Source organism: Phascolarctos cinereus, unplaced genomic scaffold (genome assembly GCF_003287225.1).
Source record: "Phascolarctos cinereus isolate Bilbo 61053 unplaced genomic scaffold, phaCin_HiC Scaffold_3;HRSCAF=262, whole genome shotgun sequence".
Classification (NCBI taxonomy): domain Eukaryota; kingdom Metazoa; phylum Chordata; class Mammalia; order Diprotodontia; family Phascolarctidae; genus Phascolarctos; species Phascolarctos cinereus.
In genome coordinates, this window is record NW_027555736.1 from 93,871,671 (window position 1) to 93,894,602 (window position 22,932).

General features: G+C 38.7%; 1 protein-coding gene across 4 annotated transcripts in view; it reads left to right on the forward strand.

The window, feature by feature from the left end:
• The window catches only part of GFRA1 (GDNF family receptor alpha 1), a 297,143-nt gene extending 274,985 nt beyond the window's left edge, over nucleotides 1-22,158 (forward strand). For all 4 annotated transcript variants that reach the window (XM_020988148.2, XM_020988145.2, XM_020988149.2 and 1 more), the window contains 2 exons: nucleotides 17,537-17,590; nucleotides 19,423-22,158. In XM_020988148.2, coding sequence (XP_020843807.1) covers nucleotides 17,537-17,590; nucleotides 19,423-19,575 — 207 coding nt within the window. In that variant the 3' untranslated portion in view covers nucleotides 19,576-22,158. The remainder of the gene's footprint in view (nucleotides 1-17,536; nucleotides 17,591-19,422) is intronic.
• The last annotated feature ends 774 nt before the right edge of the window (nucleotides 22,159-22,932 follow it).

Consider the following 22,932-nt stretch of genomic DNA (forward strand, 5'->3'; position numbering starts at 1 on the left):
TCAAAGGATCAAAACCCTTAGGGAAAGAGATGGTCATCATACCAGCTAAAGTGGTTTCTCCTTTAAGAAGTCTCCTCAGATTCTCTCAGCTACTAGTCTCTCCCCAAATGACTTTAAATTTGTCTGTATCCTGCTTTGATTTATCTCTGAAATTATGAGATGCCCCCAGTAGAATGTAGGCTCCCTGAAGACAAAGACTGTCTCTTTTGCTTCTGTATCCCCAGGACCTAGCACATAGCAGATGCTTAATAAATGTTTGCTGATTTATCATTGTGAATCTTCCTATTATAGGATGATTTCTTCAGTGTAAGGGTTAATAGTCGTGATGCTGTATTTCCCTTGTCTTTATCTTTGGGATAAAATGTGTGGCCAGGGCCATAATTATTTTAGAACAATCACTGTGGAGGAGTCAAGACGTCAGCATTGGTAGCCAGTGGTTAGAGGTGACTCTGACTGTGACACTTCTCAGAGCCAGTACTTTGTTGAAAGATGTATTGTGTATATACACATGCATATACAAGTATGTGTGTGTGTGTGTGTGTGTATATATATATATATATATATATATGTAGATATATGTATATATATATATATATCTGCAGAGAAATCTTTGCACTATCTCTTACTATTAATAAATTAAATGGCTAGCCACCTTGATGTTTATCTAAACATTTTTAATGGTTTTGATGCTAGATAAGGAGAAAAAGCTTATGGGAGAAGAGGTTTTGGATGGGGACTCAACTAATGAGATTGTTTTTATATTTAAGAGAATGGAAATATCAGAACATACTCCTCGATTACTTTTTGACCCAATGCTAAGATTAGTTAAGGTAACAAAACAAGAGGAGTTGGTGCATTTGTCCCAGAAAGCAGATTGTTCTCATCCTGCAAAATATGCCCGTTGTTTTGTGTATGGGGACAGCTATGTTGTAAATATCTGATCGTATAGCAAGTACCAAATAGGTGCCTGCTGTCTGTAGAGCGCTGTGGTACAAGCTGGGGAGAGAGGAATATACAGTTTAGATAAAAGTGTCTGCAAGAGCATACAGTCTACCACTAAGGGCAACAATGCAGAAAATTATTTAATGATGCATTAGAGTTACAAAAAAAAAAAGGAAATAAAGGTTTGGATGGGGTTGGAGGGGAAAGGTCACAGACAACCAAGTGGTCAAGGAAGGCTTAGTAGTTGAGGTAGCTTTTGAGTAGTCTCCAAAAGATGGATTGGAATTCAAAGGTCAGGCATCAAGGACTGAGTGGCTCACATTTATTTTGGGCACACCCTAAATACTCAGCAAATAATGCCAGTTGGTTTTTGTTGTTGTTGTTGTTGTTTTGAGAGGGACGTCCTAGCTTTATCCACTATTCCTGTGTCTTCATAAAGGATTTTTTCTATCTCCAAAATGGAGCCCAACTACTAAACCAGGAGCTGAGTAAAGGCCTTGATCCATGGTCCCTCTGGAGTATAACATTTTATACAAAATCTTGTGTAAAACCATAAGTCATCAACCAATTACAGGACAGCAGCAGGCTTGACATAAATGTGCATGAGAAGGGGGTGCTGAATAAATATGATTGGATGGAGATGAGGATATGTATCTGATGAGATGGGTCTTCCATACTTGGAGTCAGTGACCAGAATAAATCTTTTCAGATGTTCATGTACGTTTGCATTACTAACTGAGTGTTTTAATAAAACAAATGTTTTCTTTCACTGCTTTAGGGCTGATCAGGTTTACATCATTCCTTGTGGGTTGTTTGTTCAGTAAAGCAACCCCTCACTCTGCCTCCTTCTTCTCTCCAAAAAAAGAAAAAGATTATTTCTTTCGTTAATCCTTTTGCATAATCTGATCATTAATCGTGCACACTTTTCTAAAATGGAGCTCATAGTTGCTTGTTGCCTAAGACATACATTTTTAATGAATTTTTGTTAAAGCAATTAAGTTAACCACGGAAGAAAAACAGAGCTCTCTATTTGCTCTGCACCCACCCCATGTCTGAAACAGGAAGAAAGCAAAATTAGGTGTAAGGTGATCCTATAAAAGTTATGCAAAGAAGAAGAAAAGCACATTGTGTTCATCTCTGCAGTTTAGACAATGTCTGTACAGGGTACTACTGCACAGCCTGCCATTAGGGTTAAATTACAGGCTCTGTGCTTCAGGCATCCTTTTTATGGTGTGCAGGGAAGCTGACCTAGCAACCCCAGGGACTGCTTAGCTAATGGGAGACTGTTGATATATCTTGCTGGGCTGTGTCTCTTTCATGGTACTCATTTTAAAGTCCAAGGAATCACACACAGAATCAGTAGCCAATTGTACCAAGTAACATTTTTTCTTGAGTAGAGTTAGCCTGGCATCTTTTTTCCTTTCAGAACTGAGCACAAAATCTAAACTCCCTAATAGTTTGGCACTTATATTGAGAGTGCCCAGGTATTACAGTTGAGGCAAACCAAAGATATTGAGGTCATAATGATGCCTTCTTGTATTTTTATTGTGCTTGGTATTTTTCAGAGTGCTTTCACATCCATTATATCATTCGATCCTTAAAACAATTCCTAGGCTTGAATTATGACTCCCATTTTACAGATGAGGAAATGGAGGACTTGGAGAGTGATTTATTCAGTGTTACATCTCTAATTTATGGCCGGGCCTGATCTAGAAACCCAATGATTCTTTTCAGTAGACTGTGTCAGGGACCGTCAGAAAATTTTGAATTATTACACCTTTCCTCTGTTTTGTACTTCAGTCAGAGCAGTGGGACTAGGCATGATGAGCTCCCAACTAAGCCTCCAGCCTGGGATCTGTCAGCAATCTCTTACTTGTATCCATTCGACACTTACATGGCTTGCCATCCACGATTCCTTTGGGCAAGTGCCAGCAGTCCATATCCTTTTTTCAAGGAGCTAAGACTCTTCTCCCCCACTCCATACTCAGTGAACTCCAGGGACTCTCTGTCATCTCCAGGATCAAATATAAAATGCTGCTTGGCATTCAAAGCCTTTCATAACCTAGCCCCTTCCTACCTTTCCAAGCCTCCCGCACCTTACTCCCTAGCACATACTCTTCCATCCAATAACACCAGCCTCCCAGCTGTTCCACAAAAAAAAGACCATCCATCGATCATTTCCAGACATTTTTACTGGCTGTCCCATGTCCATGCCTGGAATGCTTTCTTTCCTCATTCCCACCTCCTGGCTTCCCTGGCTTCCTTCAAGTCTCAACTAAAGTCTCATCTTCTGCAGGAAGCCTTTCCCAATTCCCCTTAATCTTGCTGCCTTCCCTTTATTAATTAATTCGCATTTATCCTGTGTATAGCTTTTTGTACATATAGAATTGTCTCCCCCATTGGATTTTGAACTCCTTGAGGGCAGCACTATCTTTTTGCCTTTCTTTGTATCCTCAGTGCTTAGCATAGTGTCTGGCACATAGGAGGTGCTTAATCTATGCCGACTGACTGACTGACTGACTCAACACGCAGTACCTTGAAAACCAACCGTGAACAATGAATACCCGAGCCAGCTTGTGGAACCCATTGCATTAGGCACTAAATAAATCTTTGTAGAGTGAATGGGACTGCCTTATGGCATCGGTATTTTTACTTCACAAATAACTGAAAACCCCCTTAGATGGACTCTATGCCTGATCCACGAATAGTGTCCCAAAAGAGATTCTAGAACAGATAAGTATCCAAAGGTAATCATTGTACCTGCAAAAGTAAACAGAAAAAAGGAATCCCCAATCACTTTGAAATAAGAACAGATATCCCTATTCATTTCTCTCTGTACAACTTTCTGTGTTCCACCCACAATGATTCAGGTTCTAAGGCTCTAGAAACTATTAACATTATTGAGTTTGAGGAACAGAACTTCATTATTCTAGTTTATCTAGGATTTCCTCAAATAGGTATTTCACCAATTGCAACCCACCTTTGTCTTCAAACCCTGTGCAGATGTCTTATAAATCTTTCTGTTTTTCAGAAAGTTTCCCTTTAGGTCTTTTTTCTATTTCTTGGGTACCAGACCATCCAGGTGATGCAGTGGATTGAGTGCCAGGCCTGGAGTCAGGGAGACTTCCAGAGTTCAGATCTAGCCCAAGACACTTCCTAGCTGTGTGACCCTGGTCATGGCATTTAACCCTGTTTGCCTCAGTTTCCTCATCTGTAAAATGAGCTGGAGAAGGAAATGACAAACTGCTCCAATAACTCTGCCAAGGAAACCCCAAACAGGGTCGTGAAGAGATGGACATGAGGGAAAACCAACTGAACAGTAACAATAACCAATGCAGCATTTGGACCATCCATCTGCTGCCTCTTACTTTTACTATATGGCCAGTCCATCACATTTCAGTGACTGTGAGCTCCTTGATGGCAGGGACTACTTTGTTTTTGTTTTTGCCTTTCTTTGTATCCCCACAGTGCTTATTAGCACAGTGCCTGGCATGTGCTTAGTGGCTTGACTTGATTTGACTTGAAATATCTATTCCGTGAGCACAAATCACTTTTGGAAATATTCTGTAGTCTTCTTGCAAATATCATGAATCTCCATTGACCTTTGGGTCATCCAAATTTTTTTTTCCTTCAAAGATAACAGTGTTCCATGATTGAAAAATCATTCAGCTCCCCTTTGTAAAAAGTTGCTTGTATGGAGAGGGGGTATGGTTTGCAGGGGGTGGTAGGCCAGGAAACTACTTGGAATACTGCACAATTTCTCAAGCATTTCCAACCCTTTCTCTTATTATTATTCAATTCTGGGTAAAAACATTTTCATCTCCTATGCTTATCCCATATTCAGATGTAACTCAGTCCAGCTGCATGTTAATATTGACAATAATCATTTTTAAAAATCCATTTAGTTTTTCCTGTGTGGATTGTTAGACTAAATTTTTTTTGGTCTAAGTATATATTTCATCAAAGAGTCCCTGTAGTGTTTTAGGGCTTGATGCAATGAGTACAATTACAGCAGTAAGTAAGAACCTTTGGAAAACTTAATCATTTTTAGGGAGTCCCTCTTCCATTTGGGCTCCAGCTAAGATAGCCTGTGTAATGGAGGCATTAAATGTGTAGCCTGTTGCCTCATGCAATCAGCAACATTTGAGTGCTGCCCAAACCAGATTAACATGTAACTGGGAAGTAGTTAATAAAGTAAATGGAAGTACAATAAAACATGGATAAGATTACATTTTAAAATTAAGTCCATATGTGGCCCATGGGGAACCTTATGTACAGTTTAGGGACCTCATTTCTATTTGAGTTTGACACCACTCCTCTAAAATATTGGTGAATACCTTTAGCAAGCATATATCTCCATGTGTTATGCATGAGTCATTAATGATCAGGGTTGCTGAATGTAGTTCCTCTGACACAGGAATATTCTATGATTTTAATAGATGCAAGAATGGTGCCTAATTGAAGGAGGACTATTAGGGTTGCATGAAAAACTATGTGATAACCCACTTCCATTTTTAATCATATATCCTCAGTAACATACCTAATCTAAGTAACATACCTAATCTGTTCTTCATACCTTTCAATCATTTGTGGGACAGTAAACATGAAGTCTGCCATTAAAAAAAAATTGCAAAAAGCCAACCTGTTCCCTTTACATATTTTTAGCAGAGATACTGTGTGGCTATATACAGATCACAAAAACTTTTTAAGAGTGAAAAAATAAAATGTACGATCTGGCAGTTATCAATTTCCTCTCATTTACTTTTTTAAGGTAATAATATTTTCTCAGATTTTTTTTTCTCATCCTTTTGATATGTTCTCCTTCCTGAGAGAGCTTCTAAAATGATCCCTTAATGCTTTTAAGATTGTGTTGCTTCCAAAATAGATTTCTTCCATGCATGGTCTGGCCCACCCGTTTTTTCCAATTCCATCTTCTCAAATGTCATTTCTACTTCCTCATTTAGTGTTTCAGGGTTTATGATATTAGAGTCATAATGTTCTGATTACTTCTATCCAGTAAATTGTTAGAGATATACTGACAGATCTGTTCCATTTTCTATCTATTTGTTATCCTGCCAGTTTTATCTCTTAATCTTCCTAAGATGATGTAATACCACTGGACCTCACACTGAGGTTTTGACTTTTTTTGCCTCCGTGGCTTTTTTTCCCAGTGAGCTATATACACATCTGCACCCTACAATTAAAACGATGGTGATATCAGTAATGACAATGATAATAATAACAATACATTGCACTTTAAGGATTGTGAAACATTACACATCCTACCCTTTTGATCGTCACAACAGTGGAAGAAGGAAGTGCTGTTATTACTCCTGTTTTACAGATGAGGAAACTGAGTCTAAGAGAGCTGAGTGACTTCCCCAGGATCAGACAGCTAGTAAGTGTCAGAGCAGGACATGACTCATGTCTTTTGGACTCCAGGAGCAGCATTCTATTTAGTGTATCACCTATATGCCCCTCCTACTTTACGTAACTCAGGTTTGGGAAAGCAGATCTCTCTCGTGAAGAGTATGTGCGCTAGAAACAAACAGCTCAGGAACATGGGCTCTTAATGGGTCTTATTTATATTGTCACTTGTTTTACACAACTGATTTTATTGCCCATTTTTCAGATCACTGGTTGCAAGTACCTGTAATCAGATTGCAGGAAAAGTGAATCACCAAGAATATTGGTTTAAAATAGGCAGGGTGAATTTTCTTCCTTTCTGAATTCACTGCTTTTTGTTTCTACATGAAAGGCATCATTTCCCAAAGCAAAATTATAAAAATTTAAAAAGATTATAAGACCTCAAACTACTAGCATTACCAAAGTTATATAGTATGAACTAATTAGCAGCTAGTTCTTGTTTTTTCCTCTGCCCTTTTAAAGGTAAAGCAATTTTCTTTGGGCAAATCTGAAGCCAACTACATACAAGGATTGTAATATTAATAGTTGTAATTACTATTGTAATATTAATAATAACCATAAAAAGAAGAAACAAGAATCTAGAACCATGTAAATTTATTTCATTGAAATAACAACCAAATTCGTTTATAAAATGATTCGTTGTTGCAGTGAGGCAAATATATGCGAATCTTAGGCAAATTATTTGGCTCAAGTTAACAAGCATTTATTAAGTGTTTGCCATGTGGCAGGCTCTGTTTTAAGTGCTGGGTATACAAAAATAGAAGAAATAAACACCCCTGCCCTCAAGAAGCTCACAGTCTCCTGGAGGGGAGACAACATGCAAACTATGTGCAACTAAGATATGTACAGAAGAAATTGGAGGTGGTCACAGAGGGAATGCCCTAGCATTTGGGAAGAGCTTCTTGCAGAAAATGGGGCTTTGGCTGAGACTTGAAGGGGAGCCATGCAAGCCACAGTCCATACTATCTCCCCGCCACCCAGAATCTTTACCTTCACCCCATCTCCATGTTCTAGCAAACCCTCCTTAGGGCTGGTGGATTGGAAATGAAGCACTTTTGCTTCTGACTTCTGCTTTGAGACCTGCCTTCGTCCCTTGCACCGTGTTTACTCTAGAAAAGGCCCAGATTATGTTGCAGGAAGGATGGACTGGTACGCTAATAAACTGATTTTGACAGGCTTGATAGATACCACTAAGCACTTAGTGAGTGTTGGAAAGTAATGTTGATTGCCTTTTACAGTGTATGTATTTTTCTGTTTATTGTTTGTGCAGCGTGTCCTTAAGCAAACAGCTTCCTACCCTAGCAAGCGTCTCTTGATTGGGCAATTTCTGCTGTTACTGCGCTGCTGCTGCTGCTGCTGCTGCTGCTGCAGGGATCCCAGTGACAATGACAGGCTGTTGGCCTCATTTTAAAGTCAATAGCCAGAAACTTGGAGGAACCAAAGGCTGAGTTGGAATTGTTGTTTGGACACACATATGTTTGTAATGTGTATATAAATTCTGTATTATATATGTATATGAAGAATTTGTTGAACAGTAAGCAAATTATGTCTGACCATACGTTGGGCACAAGAAAGCCTTTGGCAGAAGGCAGGATATTCACATGCTAATCACGGGAGTGAAAAGCATGGGAGCTACCATTTTGACTCCAGGTGACAGAGGTTAACAGCATTTAATGCATTTATTAACCCTATTGTGTCAAGGATTGGGGAGGTCTGGCTCCATAATTACAGTGTATTGGAAATTCTATTATATAACGTGCCTGGACTTCGGGATTAACGACAGTGACAATTGTGTAACAATCAAGCAGCAACTGGTTGAAAGATAGGGCTTATAGACCTGTCCAAAAATAGCGTTATTACCACTATGGAAGTCAGACTGTATTGGTTATTTTTAGGTCAGTCTATTTCTGTTTCTCCTTAAGGGTCTCAGCTCCCATCAACATCATGTGAGATATCTACTCCCAATGTTATTATTAGAAAAATTATATAGTGGTAGCATGGAACCTGAAAGACTGTCTTGCTGTTCCTTCCATCCCTTATTCCACAATGTATGATTGGGTCACTGAAATGTCCTTTTATTGAATATGTTGTATAACCCAGTTTCCAGAACACAAACAGCACCACAATCTTGCAGTGCTTTCTTTCTCTGCCCCCCCATCTTCACTCCGTATTTTCCTTTAAAAAACCCACCTGCTTTTTACAGATTATAGGGTTTAGAGCCTAGATAGAAGCTCTCCAGCTAAGCGCTCTGTTCTGTATGCAGCCATTAGCAGGGCTGACATGTTCTGCCGCCAGTCATGGATGGCGTGCCAACATTTCCATTATAAACCCTTAGTTTTACAGGTTTATACCTCAGCAATAAAATGTGTTCCTCCCATTTCAAACTTGCCTTACAAAGGTCTCAGCCTAGAAGCTTTGGTTTTTTTCTTCCCCAGAATATTTGCCATTTTAGTCCATTGGGTAACATTTTAAAGTTATATAAGTTATCCCTTTTGCAGCGGTCAGGGGAAAAAAAATCCCAGTATTTTTGTTTGTGACTCTTTTTCATGCCTAAATGACTAGCAAGACAGTGATAATTTGACGATATTTTCACAACAGCTTAGATAAAAGCACTTCATGTGGGAAAATAACAGGTTACAAAGAGTTTCGTTCAGGGCCAAATTTCTTTAAGCAGTCTCTGTATTTACTTGGGTAGATTTCTGGCTCCTGAATCTGGGTATGTTGGGTTTGGGGTTTTAGACCTCAGATGGCATTTATGCATGCAAACCAGATATACAACTAATGAGTTTAAATGCCAGATAGCATCTCTCCCTCCCCACCCCCAACTCCTAGCCTTTTCTTTTTTAGATTGCAAGAGAGTTGAGTTGATGGGATTGCATGCCTAGCAGTACCATACAAACAGTTTAGTCTAGCATAGTCCATGCATTTTTAGCTTAAGTAGAAGCTTTGGCGTTCCTCTTTGTAGTGTTAATTTGGACAGACACAACCAGGCAAAAGCATTTATTGGTCTCAGTCTCCTGAAGAATGCCCTCTTTTCGGCCTTATTAGTCTTCTGAGAAACCCTGAATTCGTTTTAAAAAACTCTTTGAAGATACTATGTAAGCAGGGTATTAAATCTGGAAGAGCCTTTGTGTCACCAAAAATTCCATGATACTTAGGTTCATCTGTAGTTTGGTAAGGTGTGGAAGCAACCATCAACATAGTTTATTTTAAATTTTCTTTTTGTGATGAACAGGACATTTTTCATCCTTTAATTTATTATTTTTTATTGAACAAAAATCAGTTTTGTTCTCCCCTACATGCACATAATTGAAAAGAAAAAAGGAAACTTTTAAAAAAACTAGTAACAAATATTCATGGTCAAAGCAAAATAAATTAATAAACAAAAGTTCTCGATTGACCAAGTCAAAAAACATACATTTCATTTTGCACCAAGGCTTTGATATCTCTGTTAGGATATAGGCAGCATGTTTCACTTTGTCCTTTGGAATCATGGCTGGTCACTGAACTGACCACAGGTTTTCATCCTTTCAAAGTTGTTTGTTTTCATGATGTTGTTATTGCATGAATTGTCCCCCTTTTTTCTCTGCTCACTTCTCTCTGTATCAGTTCATACAAGTCTTCCCAGGCTTCCCTGAAACTGTCCCTTTTATCAGGTTTTTTGGAATAAAAGTATTCTATCAAATTGATGTACTATAATTTGTTCAGCAATTCCCTGGTTAATGAGTATCCCCCTTAGTTTTTTTATTTTTTATTTTTTGTTCTGTGACACCACAAAGGGAGCTGCTATAAATATTTTTGTACATATGGGCCCTTTCCCCTCTCTTAGGTCTCATTGAGGCAGAGATCTATTGCTGCATTATTACTCTCATATTACCAAGGAATTTAGTTAGTTTATCCTTCAAATTTGGGATTGTGATGTGCCGCTGAACTGTCCTTATCAATTGGTGGGGTTAGAAGATGGAAGAACTGGTAACTGGCCACTTGCCAATTTGTTCAAAGTCAAGAGGGATGCCCAAGGTGGGATAAGAACAAAAGGCAACTTCAGAAATTTAATGGCAACCCCTTCTTGTCAAACTTTGCCATCTTAAATGCCTTTTTTCCCTAGCAGGAGAATACCCAGAGCAATAATAACAGCATTCCTATTCATACTAGCTAACATTGCTACTCTGTGGTGCTTTAAGGATATTGTTGTTGTTAAGTCTTTTTTTCAGATGATTCTAACTCTCCATGACGCGATTTGGGGTTTTCTTCGCAAAGATACGGGAGTGGTTTGCCATTTCCTTCTCCTGCTCATTTTACAGATGAGGAAACTAAGGCAAATGGGTAAAGCGACTTGCCCAGGGTCACACAGCTAGTAAGTGTCTGAGGCTGGATTTGAACTTAGGTCTTCCTGACTCCAGGCCCAGTGCTCTATCCACTTCACTGTCTAACTGCCCCTATGAGGATATGCACCATCTCATTTGATCCTTTCAACAGCATAGTTAGGTAAATGCTGTAGGTATTCTGTTCCCCATTTTAAAGAGAAGAAAACTGAGATTGGACAGTAAGCAACTTGGCCATGTTTACCCAGACTGTAAGTTTCAGTTATAGGGCTCAAGTCCTGCCTTATTGGGAGTTTCACTGTCTCTTTAAGAAATAAAACCTCATGTTTGCATGTCTTTTTAAGCAGAGCAAAGCAATTCTCTCACAACAAACAAGGGGCATAGGTAGTTTTGCAGATAAGCAAGCTGAGACTAGGAGCTCTTAAGTGGTTAGACCCGAGTCACACAGCTGCAAAAATCCTTCCAAATTATGTCTTGAACTTAGATCTTCAGTCTTCAAATCCAGTTCTTTTCCCACTATAGTGATACTTTCCCCACTTAGATATTAGGTACACTTGAGGGCCCGAAAGTCAGAAGGACCTGAGACATTTACTAGCTATGTGACTCTGAGCAAATCACTTAAAATCTGTTTCCTCAACTATAAAATTAGGATGGTAATAGCACCTACTTGTCAGGGTTGTGAGAATTAAATGAGATACTAAGTGTAAAGCAGTTAGCACAGTGCCTGGCACATAGTAGGTGCTTTATTGCCCACCACACTGCTTCTCACCACCCCCCACCCCTGAAGAGAGCTTTCGGGATACAGATGTACCGGAGAGTTTAAGTGGGCTTGGTGCTGCAGATTAGCCTGGAATTAATTTCAGCAGTTAATCAAACATGAATTAAGTGCCTACTATGCTCTAGACACATTAGATACAAACAAAAATTAAAAAAAATAGATACAAACAAAAATAAAAGTCTGTGCCCTTATGGGGCTTACACTGTACTGGTCAAAATAAAACACGCACACAGATAAATAAATACAAGATAATTTGGGGAAGGAGAAAGAATTAAAAACAAAGGCTTCAGGGAAGAGATGGCCCCTGAACTGACTCTTGAATAAATGATGAAGAATCAGAGGTAGAGATGATAAAGAGAGTCCTTTCCAAGCATTGAGAACTGTTTTTGCAAAGGTGTTGGGCTGAGAGATGGAATGTTGAGTTTGGGGAACAGCTAATAGTTGATTTTGGCTGGGATATAGAATGTTTACAGAAAGTATCATATATAAATCTAAAAAAGCAGCTTATTCCCAGACCGAGGAAAGCCTTAAATCTCAGACTAAGGAATTTCTATTTTTTCCCCTAGAAGCAACAGAGAAAAAACTGGCTTTTGAACCCAGGAGTGACAAGATTAGATCTGTGCTTTATGGAAGATTTTTTTGTTAGCTTTGTAAAAGCTGGATTGGTGAGGGAAGATACTAGAAACAAGGAAACCTATTAGAAGGCTATTACAATAGTCTAGGCAAGAGGTGATGAGAATGGGAAACTGGAAGAGTGGTTTTGTAAGGGGAAATAAGGGGATGTGAGGCATGTATATATAGAAACAGCACTACTTGGCAACTGGTTAGATATTCAGGGAGTAGGAGTGGGTGGCAGTGGAGGAGGACCACTGGGCTATAAAAGAGTAAGAATGTTGTTCTAGATTATCATTTGACTAGGGCATAGTAGAGTATAACTATCATGTCCCTTCTTCTGGACATCAGGCTCCTATTAATGTAGCTAATAAATAGAAGCACAATTTTCTCTGTGTAAGAGTTAAGTGACCATCTGTAGGATTTACCCCCTCATTGTGTCCTAAAGGAAAATTACAGAATTGTGCATCTCCAGGTTTAAAGGGACCTTAAGGGGTCATCTAGTCCAACCCACAGCTGAATAAAAATCCCCTCTTATGGTCACATCTCCTCTGTACTGTGCCTCTCTCATATTCTAGGTGTTCAGTAATTGTTAGTGAAATAAATTAATGAATGAAACAGACCACTTTGGGCCTTATTCAACTGAAACGGGTCTCCAGATTTATCAGTAATTTCTTTTTAGTTTATATTTTTAAAAATAACATTTTAGTTTTCCCCAGTTACATGTAAAAAGACGATTCTTAACATTCATCTTTTTAAAATTTTGAGTTCCAAATTTTCTTTCTCCTTCCTTCACCTCCCCCCTCACCGAGACAATAAGCAATTTGATATAGGTTAGATATATTCAGTTATGCAAAACACATTACCATATTAGTCGTGTTGTAAAAAATGTCACAGACCCAGAAGTGGGGAAAGAGGGACATGAAAAAAAAGTAAAGAAAGTTAAAAATAGTATGCTTCAATCTGCATTCGAGATCCATCAGTTTCCCGATCTCCCCCCTGGAGGTAGATAGTATTTTTCATCACAGATCCTTTTGGGTTATCTTGAATCATTTATTGCTAAAAATAGCTAAGTCATTCACCAATTGATCATTGTACAGTATTGCTATTATTGTGTACGATGTTCTTCTGGTTCTGCTCACTTCACTGTGCATCAGTTAGTGTAAGTCTTTCCAGCTTTTTTCTGAAATCAGCCTGCTCAACATTTATCATAGCACAGTAGTATTCCATTACAATCATATACCACAACTTGTTTAGTCATTACCCAATTGATGGGTGTACAAATAAGTCCTTTTCCCATTTTAAAAAATCTCTTTTGAATACAGACTTAGTAGTGGTATTGCTGGATCAAAGTGTATGTACAGTTTTATGGGCCTCTGGGCATAGTTCCAAATTGCTCCCTAGAATGGTTGGATCAGTCCACAACTCCACCAACAGTGCATTAGTGTCCCAATTTTCCCACATCCCCTCCAACATTTTTCATTTCCTTATTCTGTCATGTTAGCCAATCTAATAGGGTGACGGGAACCTTAGAGTTGTTTTAATTTGTATACCAATGATTTGTTAGTTTCCATTGACCCTTGTAGTATTTGACATGTAAGTCTAATATCTCCCTGTAGATATTCTCTTCTCTCCAGGTTTTGGTGGCTCTGCTCTCTCTTGGTTCTCCTTCCTACCTGTCTTCTCCTTTGCTGGATCTCCATCCAGGTCACTCCCACTAATTGTGAACATCCCCTAAAGTTCTGTCCTGGTTTCCCTTTTCTCTCTATAATCTCTTATTTGGCAATCTAATCAGTTCCCATAGATTCAATATCATCTCTAATCAGATGATTCCTTAATTGTTCTAATTTCTCTAATTTTTCTCCTGAGCTCCAGTCCCATATAACTAGTATCCTTATTGAGCATTTCAAACCAGATGTCCTATAGGCATCTCAAACTCAACATGTTTGAACTAGAACACAGTATTGTTCCCCACCAAAAACAAACGAAACACCCAAACCTTTTCCTCTTTTGAACTCTCCTATTGTTGAGAAGGACACTATTCTCCTTCCACCACTCTCCACACAGGTTTGAATCCTCTCTGTAATTCTCAATTCCTGTCTCTCACTCACTTCACATATCCAGTTAGTTGCCAAATGTCGGGTTTCACCCCTCTACCTCTCGCACATGAATCCTATTCTCTCTACTCATATAGCCACCATACTACTTCAAGCCCTCCTCACCCCTGTCCTTGAGTATTGACATGGTCTTCTAATTAGATGCTGTGTCTCAAGTCTCTCCTTACTCTAGTCCATCTTCCACCCAGCTGCCAAAGTGATTTTCCTAAAGTGTAGTTCTGAACATGTCATACTCTTGACACCCCTGATTCCTCTCTCAACAAACTAATGGATCCTGATTACCTCAAGGATCAAACATAAATCACCCTTTGACATTCAAAGCTGTTCTGACTTGGCTTCTTCTCATCATTTTAGTCATTTAACTTATTACTCCCCTCTCTGTACTCTACAGTCTAGCCATACTGACTCCTCACTGTTCCTTACACCTGATGCTCCATCTCCCATCTCTGGACCTTCTCAGTAATATCTCCTATGCCTGGAATGCCTTCCCGCCTTGCCCTTGCCTCTCAAAAGCCTTGGCTTAGTTCTAGACTCAGTTCAGGTTTCTTTTCTTAGCAGAAGCCTTTTCTGGTCTTCCAGCTACTAATTGTCACTTAAAGCCACCTTCCATCTACTCTGTATTTATCTGGTATGTATTGATAACAATAAAAATGTAATAGATGTTGTTGATTGATTAATTGTTCATTGTTACTAATACCTATAGTTAAAGACTTTGAATCCCAGTTGACCTGTGATCACAAGAGGAGATACAGCTTAGAAATAAAATACTTCCTTAAGTGCTGTCTATAAAATATACCCATATCATCTGCATGATTTAGGGTATTATTCTATTAGTTTTCCCAGAGTGCTCAGGAAGGATACACGTCTTTTATAGATTATGGTCTAGCAATGAAAAGGAGAGTACAGTATTTTAGTGATCATTTTAATGTCTGGACATAATTCCGGTTAAAAGCAGGAATAAACATTTAAAATTCTATATAGTCTTTTCTGTAGGTAATAGCACAGTTAGCCTAATCTCCTTTTAATGTAGAATATTGTGCAAAGTACCACTTTCTCCTCGAGTTACCTCTCTGATTTTATGCAACCTTTAATGACCTTTTGTTAACAGAAGTCTACTTAACAGTTCTTTACTCATAATACCTGTTTAAAGGTTTAAATTTCATATTCAAAACTGGCATATACAAATACAGTTAGAGATTATGACACTTCCCAGATAGCATTAGGAGTATCTTGACCTAGTATTTCTTCAACTTGATGCAAAAGTGGGTTCTCAACATAGGCATTTTTCTAGCGTCTTTTGCAGAAATGTTTACCCAAACAGTCTTTGATGAGTTGCCCATTGTAGACCAGTGGGATAAAGGTCAGGGTAAACAGTGAGGAGGCTCAATATCTCATTAGCTGATAAGTTTTTGGTCACAGTAGTGTCAAAACACCAACATCCCTGTTTATACTCTGGGCTTTTTATTAGTGTTGTTTTTAGCTTAAAGCTTAAGGGGCTGGTCTGAGGTGATTTGCTGTTGTGGGTTTATTGTCCCTTATAACCCTGCAAATTGAGGTATTACTGATAGTTAAGAGAAGTCAGTGTGGCCTAGTTGGGGGGAGGTGGTTAAATACAGTACCTAGGACCAAAGAAGCCCAGATCAGAGTTCTGCCTTTGCTAGCTGTATGACTTTTGGTAAGTCACTAAACTTCCCTTTGTCTGTTTCATCTTCTATGAATGGAGTATGGTAATGTCTTCTTTATCTCCCCTGCAAGGCAGTCTTGAAGATCAGAGACAGCATACATGAGATCATGTTGAAAACTGCCACCAAGCTGTACAAATAGAAGGTTTTATTACTGTTGACATTAAGGAGTACTTTAGGTCATCCTACAGTGAGCCTTCAACCCTATTTGCATTATAAATACAAATTACAAATAGATTGTAAGCTCCCAAAGGGTGGAAACTGTCTTGTCTTCTGTTTCCCCAACTTCAGCCTTAGGGTCTAGCACCTAGAAAAGCTTGAGGTGAGTGTTTGTTGAATTGAATTGAATTAGTCACCCCCTAGCATCCTAAATTTGAGCAGTGAAGACATTTATTCCAAGAGGGGAACAAAAAAAGTACAGAATGATAAAACTGGAAGAAGCCTCAGGTCTAATCCAACTCCCTCACTGTACAAATAAGAATATTGATGTCCAGAGAACTAATTTTCGTTGGGTAACTGATTAATTAGTGATAGACCCAAATAAGCAACACTCAAGTTGTCTATTTCCTAATCCACTGTTTTGTCTCCCTGTCTCCTTCCCTCCCTCCCTCCCTTCCTTCCTTCCTTCCTTCATTCCGTCTTTCTTATGCATTAGAAGGACTTACAGAAATTATAACCCTGCCAAGAAACCAAGGAGGAAATAAAATGTATTGGGGGAAAATGGTCATTTATGGAAATGTTTTGACAACTGAGTAACTTTGGGGAGTCAGAAATGGAAGTATAACAATAAACCATGGGGCACCAGAAGAGTACAGAGAGACTGTCACAATTTTGTTCTTTCTTCTTTGCATTGGCTTAGTGGCCACTTGAGTAATGCATTTCTGTTTTACTGTAGTGGTTTTCCAGGCAAAGTCAAGGGTGACCTGATCATCTTGGAGGGGCATCTAATTAGCCCATAAGTGAGATTCCTGTAGTATTAGCGTACATAAAGTAAAGAGATTTCGCACAAATTTGGAGTTCAGTTATTATCTCTTTTGTTGCTTATCTCATCCAAAGCAGGTGTATTCTTTTCATTTATTTCAGGGAGGATTTGGGGTGGGGTTGGGGCAATTCCGGATAGGGTGGGAGTGGTTCATGGAATCTTTTACAAGCCAAAAACGTGATATGTTTACTGGGAAGAGGTTAAGAACCATTGCTTCTTAATGTAGGGTAAGGGATGCCAGTAACCTAGGCGCTGGTAATGGGCTCCTCCATTAACTCGCTGTGTACCCTTGAACATGGCCTCTTCTTTGGGCTGGAGCTTCCTCTTAGAGGAATTGGATTAGTCTTAGAGCTTTCTTCTACCTCTGTTATTCCAAGGATCTGCCAGAGTTCATAGAAAGTGCCTAATTATTCATCATGAGCAGCTTGCTCCCCTCTAAGCCTCTGGTGCTATATATAGGTAATAAAAATAAGTGGTTTTATGCTTACTTTAGTACTGAGCTGCTTTTGATGGGGGAGTGGCCCTTCCTGAGAATTGGCTTCTTGGAATATGATAGTGAATAAGATGGCCAGCTGCAAACCTGTATAACGGGACAGCCCCCGCCTCCCCACCAAGGTGATTAATTTTGCATTGTTTTCACCAACCTATCTTATTTTTGTGTCTTTCCTCAGGCACAGAAGCTAAAATCCAATGCTTCAGGAAATCCACACCTCTGCCTGGCTGATGTAAGTACTATATGAATTGTATTTTGCTATGCTACTTTTGGGGACTAGAGCACATGGTCTCTAGTGCTGGTTTGGGAAGAAGGGGTAAAGAGAGCCCACATTCATTTTCCACTTGAAACCTGAGTTCAGCCATCCTGTTCTGAAACCTTTTAAAGCAGAAATGGGGCTCTGAGCTCACTCCTTAAAAACGCCATGGCTGTAAGAACCTTTCCATTGACAGTTTCGTCAATTTAAAGAACCATCACTCTAATGTCCTGGTAAACACCATGTGATGCTTTTGATTCGAAGTTACATGGAAAGAACACATAAATACCTGATTATGCAGGTTATGGGGTAATTATAGTTGCAACTATTAAGCATAACATGTAGGGATGGGGAATTGTGGAATTTAGCAAGCCTGAACTTAAAAGATGACTGAGTGCTTGTTTTTGATAAGTAGATTGACAGCCGCATAAATCACTCCCCACTTAGTACATGAAAATCAAACATGCATCATCAGATAAGTGATAATTGAATGCTTACCTCTTTACCCGATGGGTGTTGGAATTTCTTCCTCATTAAGGTGATTCTAGTGCCAGTTTGAGCTGCCAGATTGAGGGACAAAAATCAGATGTACTTAAATTTGGGGCAGTTTGGGCTAGACACATGGGTGGGGAAGACTAGGCTGCCATGACGGAGCCTCCTGCCTCTCCCCACAAGTGAATGGTGTTACTTTTTTGATCCTGTAGGCTGTGCCTTCACGTCTCTGCTAGCATCCATTTTAATATAAGAAATTGCTTGGATGCCACAAGAATGAGTTCCTTTAGCTGAGACTGATTTTAGGGTCCCAGGACTAATTTTAACAAATACAAGAGCATTGTGCTTGGAACCCAACAGACCTGGGATTCTAGTCCCTTGCCCTGCCATTACTGCCATTACTGTGATGAGTGACCTTAAGAAAGCAATGGCACAACTATGGCCTTCAGTTTCCCCATTTCTAAAATGAGAAGTGACTTAGAGGGTGTATAAAATACCTCCTAATTTCAAATTTTTTTATCCTTAGCTTCATTCACAGTAATCTGAGATGGAAGCAGATTATCCTTTCTACTCACTGAGCCTCACCTGTAAAACTGAAGACTGAACCAGATGACTTATAGCTTCATAAATTTAAAACTAGGGGAGAGCAAAGAGACTGTCTAATTAACCTTCTTATTTTTCTGATGTGGAAACTGAGGTCTGGAGAGATTTCTTTTTTACTTATACAAACTCACCTCGATAATAAGTGATGAAACTGGTATTTGAACTCATGTCCTATGTTGCCAAATCCTGCACTCTTAAATTCTTTGAGTCTGAGTACTTCTATTTACACTTTTGCTTGCTAAATGATCTAGAGTGACTTCTCTGACATGATACTCCTTTCCTCACCATTGGTTTTCCTTTCCCTCACATTGGTGAAGCCAATAGGGTGAGCTGGTAACCACAAAGCTCATGAGTGGCATAATCTAATTGAACACCTGTGATGGAAAAAGATAGTTTAGACAAGAAAACCCAAGCCCAGCAGAGACTTGAAACATCCTCTCAGTTGGTACCGTTTCTGCTAAATTGATTCTTAAACAGTGAAGTGGTCAGGTAGTCATTGGCTTAAGAGGTTCTATAGTGATGATGAAACAGACCACCAGCTTCCCTGTTCCCCATATTTAAAATTTTGCTAATTAACCTTTATGTAGAAAAATCCAAGGTCCGCTTTGATGAGTAACAGGGTAATAAGGTAAAAACCAAGTTAAGTTTAACTGCACATTGGTGAAAAGAAGCTGCTCAGCAGGTGACTCACTGAAAAATATCCTCTCTTACAGCGGGATTTTGACAAAGACAGAGCTGGGGGCTCCAGCCAAATGGCCTCAGACTCAGCGGCTACGCCTACGAGTGGGAGGCTAAGCAAATTCACGATCCTGGCCATCATCGCATTGAAGACCTTCTTGTCCATAAGTCTGGCAGAAACATTGTAGCCCTACTAACAAACAAACAAAACAACCACATATGGACGTGTACAAAAACAAAACAAAAAAAAAGCCGTTTCCTGTTCTTTGTTGTCTCTCTGAAATTCCAGTTTTAGGAGCTAAGTTGAAGCAGTCTGCTAAAAGAGTTTCATTCAACTGGAATTTTTTTTTTTTTAAAGAAAGTTTCTTGTGATATTTAGGGGGCCTTTGTGGAATGCTTGATGCAGTGCTGCATTCCAAACCCAAAAGGCTTTTGAACATGCTGTATTTTAAAGAGACAGTATGTAAATTTGGCTATAAAACAAATAGGCTTTTTATTATTAATTAATTTTTAAATGGTTTTAACCCTGGCCTTTATTTTTAGGGGGGACTAAGTTTGTTTTCCTCCCTATTTCACTGAACAGCTTTGGTTTTAAATTAAGCAAACTTCAGACTTACGGAGATGACAGGCTTTTGTCAAAAGTTCTCACCAAGAGTGGACTTTATGAAAACATTTCCTTCTCATAGACTGCTACTGATGTTAAGCTTTCTAAATGTATTAGCATCTTCCTTCTCAATGTTTATGAACTCTTAAGTGGTTTTGCATTCTCTCCTGCTAAAACATGGTATGTCACATACAGATGTAATGTATGTTTCTCAGTTATGATTTCATAAAAAAGGGGGGTGGTGGGAGTTTGCAACTTGCTAACGGTATGTTAATCATTTAAATACATTCATCTAAGCCTTATATGGGTGAGAATTCCTTAAACTAACAAAGAGTCAGACATAATGGAAGCTTAACTCTAATAATCTTTACATTTATGAGATTATATATAGAAACAAATTTTACTAAATGGTTTCAAATGTTGGCTTTCTATATTTTGGACCTAATAATACTATCCCCATTTTTTACTGTTGGTTTAATACAAAATACATGGAGTTAATTTCCCTCTCATAGAACGTTTTATCTGCCTATGTTAGTAACACTATAAATATAACTCCTTAAAAGCAGAATTCTAGGAGCCTTATGCTTTATCAGAAAGCTCTGCATCACATTATGGTAGACAGGAGCAGGGGGGAAACAGAGAATCCTAAAGCTTAATCATTGACCATTCATGTAGATATGCTAGGAGTCTCATCTGAAGGGGGGGATGTCGGTCACTTAACAAAATGGTCTAGGTCTAATGGCCACATTGCTAGTTCATGTAATGTAATGATTCTGGATTTGTTTCCCTTAACAAGGACAGCCTTTACTGGATGAGGCAAAATTCTCTGCTCTATCCTTCAAGATCAGCACAGTTCCTTTCCTGAGGGTTGTCTTTACCTTTAACTGTGACGGCTTAGTTACTCTTACAGGCAGTTATGTCTAAATGATCCAGAGTAATCTAGTTTTATTGAGTTGCATCTCTTCCCCCTTCCTCCCCCTCCCCCCCCCATTCTCCTACCTCTTCCATGACAGACGATAACGGAGTTAAGGCAAAAAGTTCATTATGTTGGATTTAGAGTCCTGAAGTAAAACTTCCACGGTAATATACTGGGTCCATCGTGATTGTTTAGTTACTATAGGACAAAGATAAAAATAGGGACCCTTAAATTACAAAGTACAGGGCTGCCTCAGTGTAGAGAAAAGCTGCATAATGTTGGCAAAACATCGGGTCCATAGATCTACACGTTCTCTTCTATAATTCTTTTTTTATTAACCTGATACAGTTCTAAAGTAGGTTTTTGAGACCTGGGTATTTTTGAGGTAAATTAGATCCAAGGTATATTCTGATATGTTTGTAAGACTGTGCACCCCTCTAGACAGAGTAAACTCAGTAACAGCATTTCTGTTTGATTTAATGCTGATAAATTGGAGTTTTCTTTTGAATTCAGCAGAGAGGCTTTGGGGGAAGAAATCCACACTTGGTGCATGCCATCTTAGCATACATAGTCCCCCGCCTTCCACTCATGCTGCTGTTTTCCTCCTGAGTGTTGATCAAATTATTGAAAGGGGAAAAAAACTAATGGTGAGAAAGAAGAAGAAATGTCTTTTGTGCAACCAAGGTAAAGACCTAGTTTTTCAAGTGTAATTGAGTTAGAAGCATATTCATACACAAATGCTTTTGAATGCATAGTTCTAACCATAATTGCCAACATTCTTCAGTAGCAAATGGTCTTGAGATAAACTTGATGCCTATTTGATCTGTGAAAACTTCCTGAAATATACTGCTTGGAACGAACACATTAAGTGTGTTGAAATATCTGGAAGACTAACAATTAGTAAATATCTCTTAAAGAACATATTTTGCTTTAATTACGCTATCTTTGTATCTACACTCAGCTAATTACATATGGGTCTGATGCAGTGTAGGCCACTATAAAACGCTATTGATTACTTCTGCTGTAAACAGCAGCTCTAATTAGCTTCAGATGACCAAAGAGGAAATGGCAGTTATCAGATCTAACAAGGGTCGCCTTCAGTAATAAGCTCATGGATATAAAACAGACATAAATTATATTTTGAAAAGCCTCATCTATCACCAACAAGAAAGTTCTTGTTTTTCTTCAAAGCCAAAAGCATATGATAGTTTCCAAATCCTTAATTTGAAAATAAATTGCTTATTAAACAAACAGGATATGGGAATGGATTTTGCATGTCCAATCTTTTATTGAAGTTCTTCTGGACTTAAGGCAGTTGAGATTGGCATAAATTCTTTCTAGTTGAATGTGACATGAGTGATGTCAGCTTAACAGGGTAACCTTGTCAACACTGTCATTTGCACCAGCCCTGGAGTAAGCAAATGACGTAGTTCTTTTCCATTGATTGTCTCCATTGAATGTTGACAAATAAGGGCCCAGAAAACTCAAGTGTCTCCTCCCTTAGTTTTTAGCTTATGTGTTTTTGGAGCCACCAAATATGATAGTTAGCCATTGGAATAGGGGAAGAAGCAATCGATTCAAGACTGTAAGTGCACTGGAAGTTTCTAGGATGAGGCTGATTTTAAACAGGAACTAATAAATATTTAGGGCAAGTCCCAGAGTCAGGAAAGTCCTGCTGCCCTTTTTGGTTCAAAAAAACAAAACAAAACAAAACAAGCAGTTCTGCTAAAGGAATTAGAAGCACAGTCCAATTTGACATTGGCTTTATTTGACCAATTTTTAGTATCTCAATTATAGCACACAAAGGAAAAAAAGAGTGCACAATGTAAAGTGGGGATGCAAAATGCTGACCACATGCCTATTTTACCATATCTGTTTTGTCCAAACCATTAATAGAAATCTAGGATGAGAATTACAGAGAATATTTTTGGTTAAGAGTAACAATTGTATGTCTATTACATATAGTTATTTGACTGGGTGGTTTCTATTTTAAATGTAAAAAGAAAATCTTTCTTCTGAAGTTAG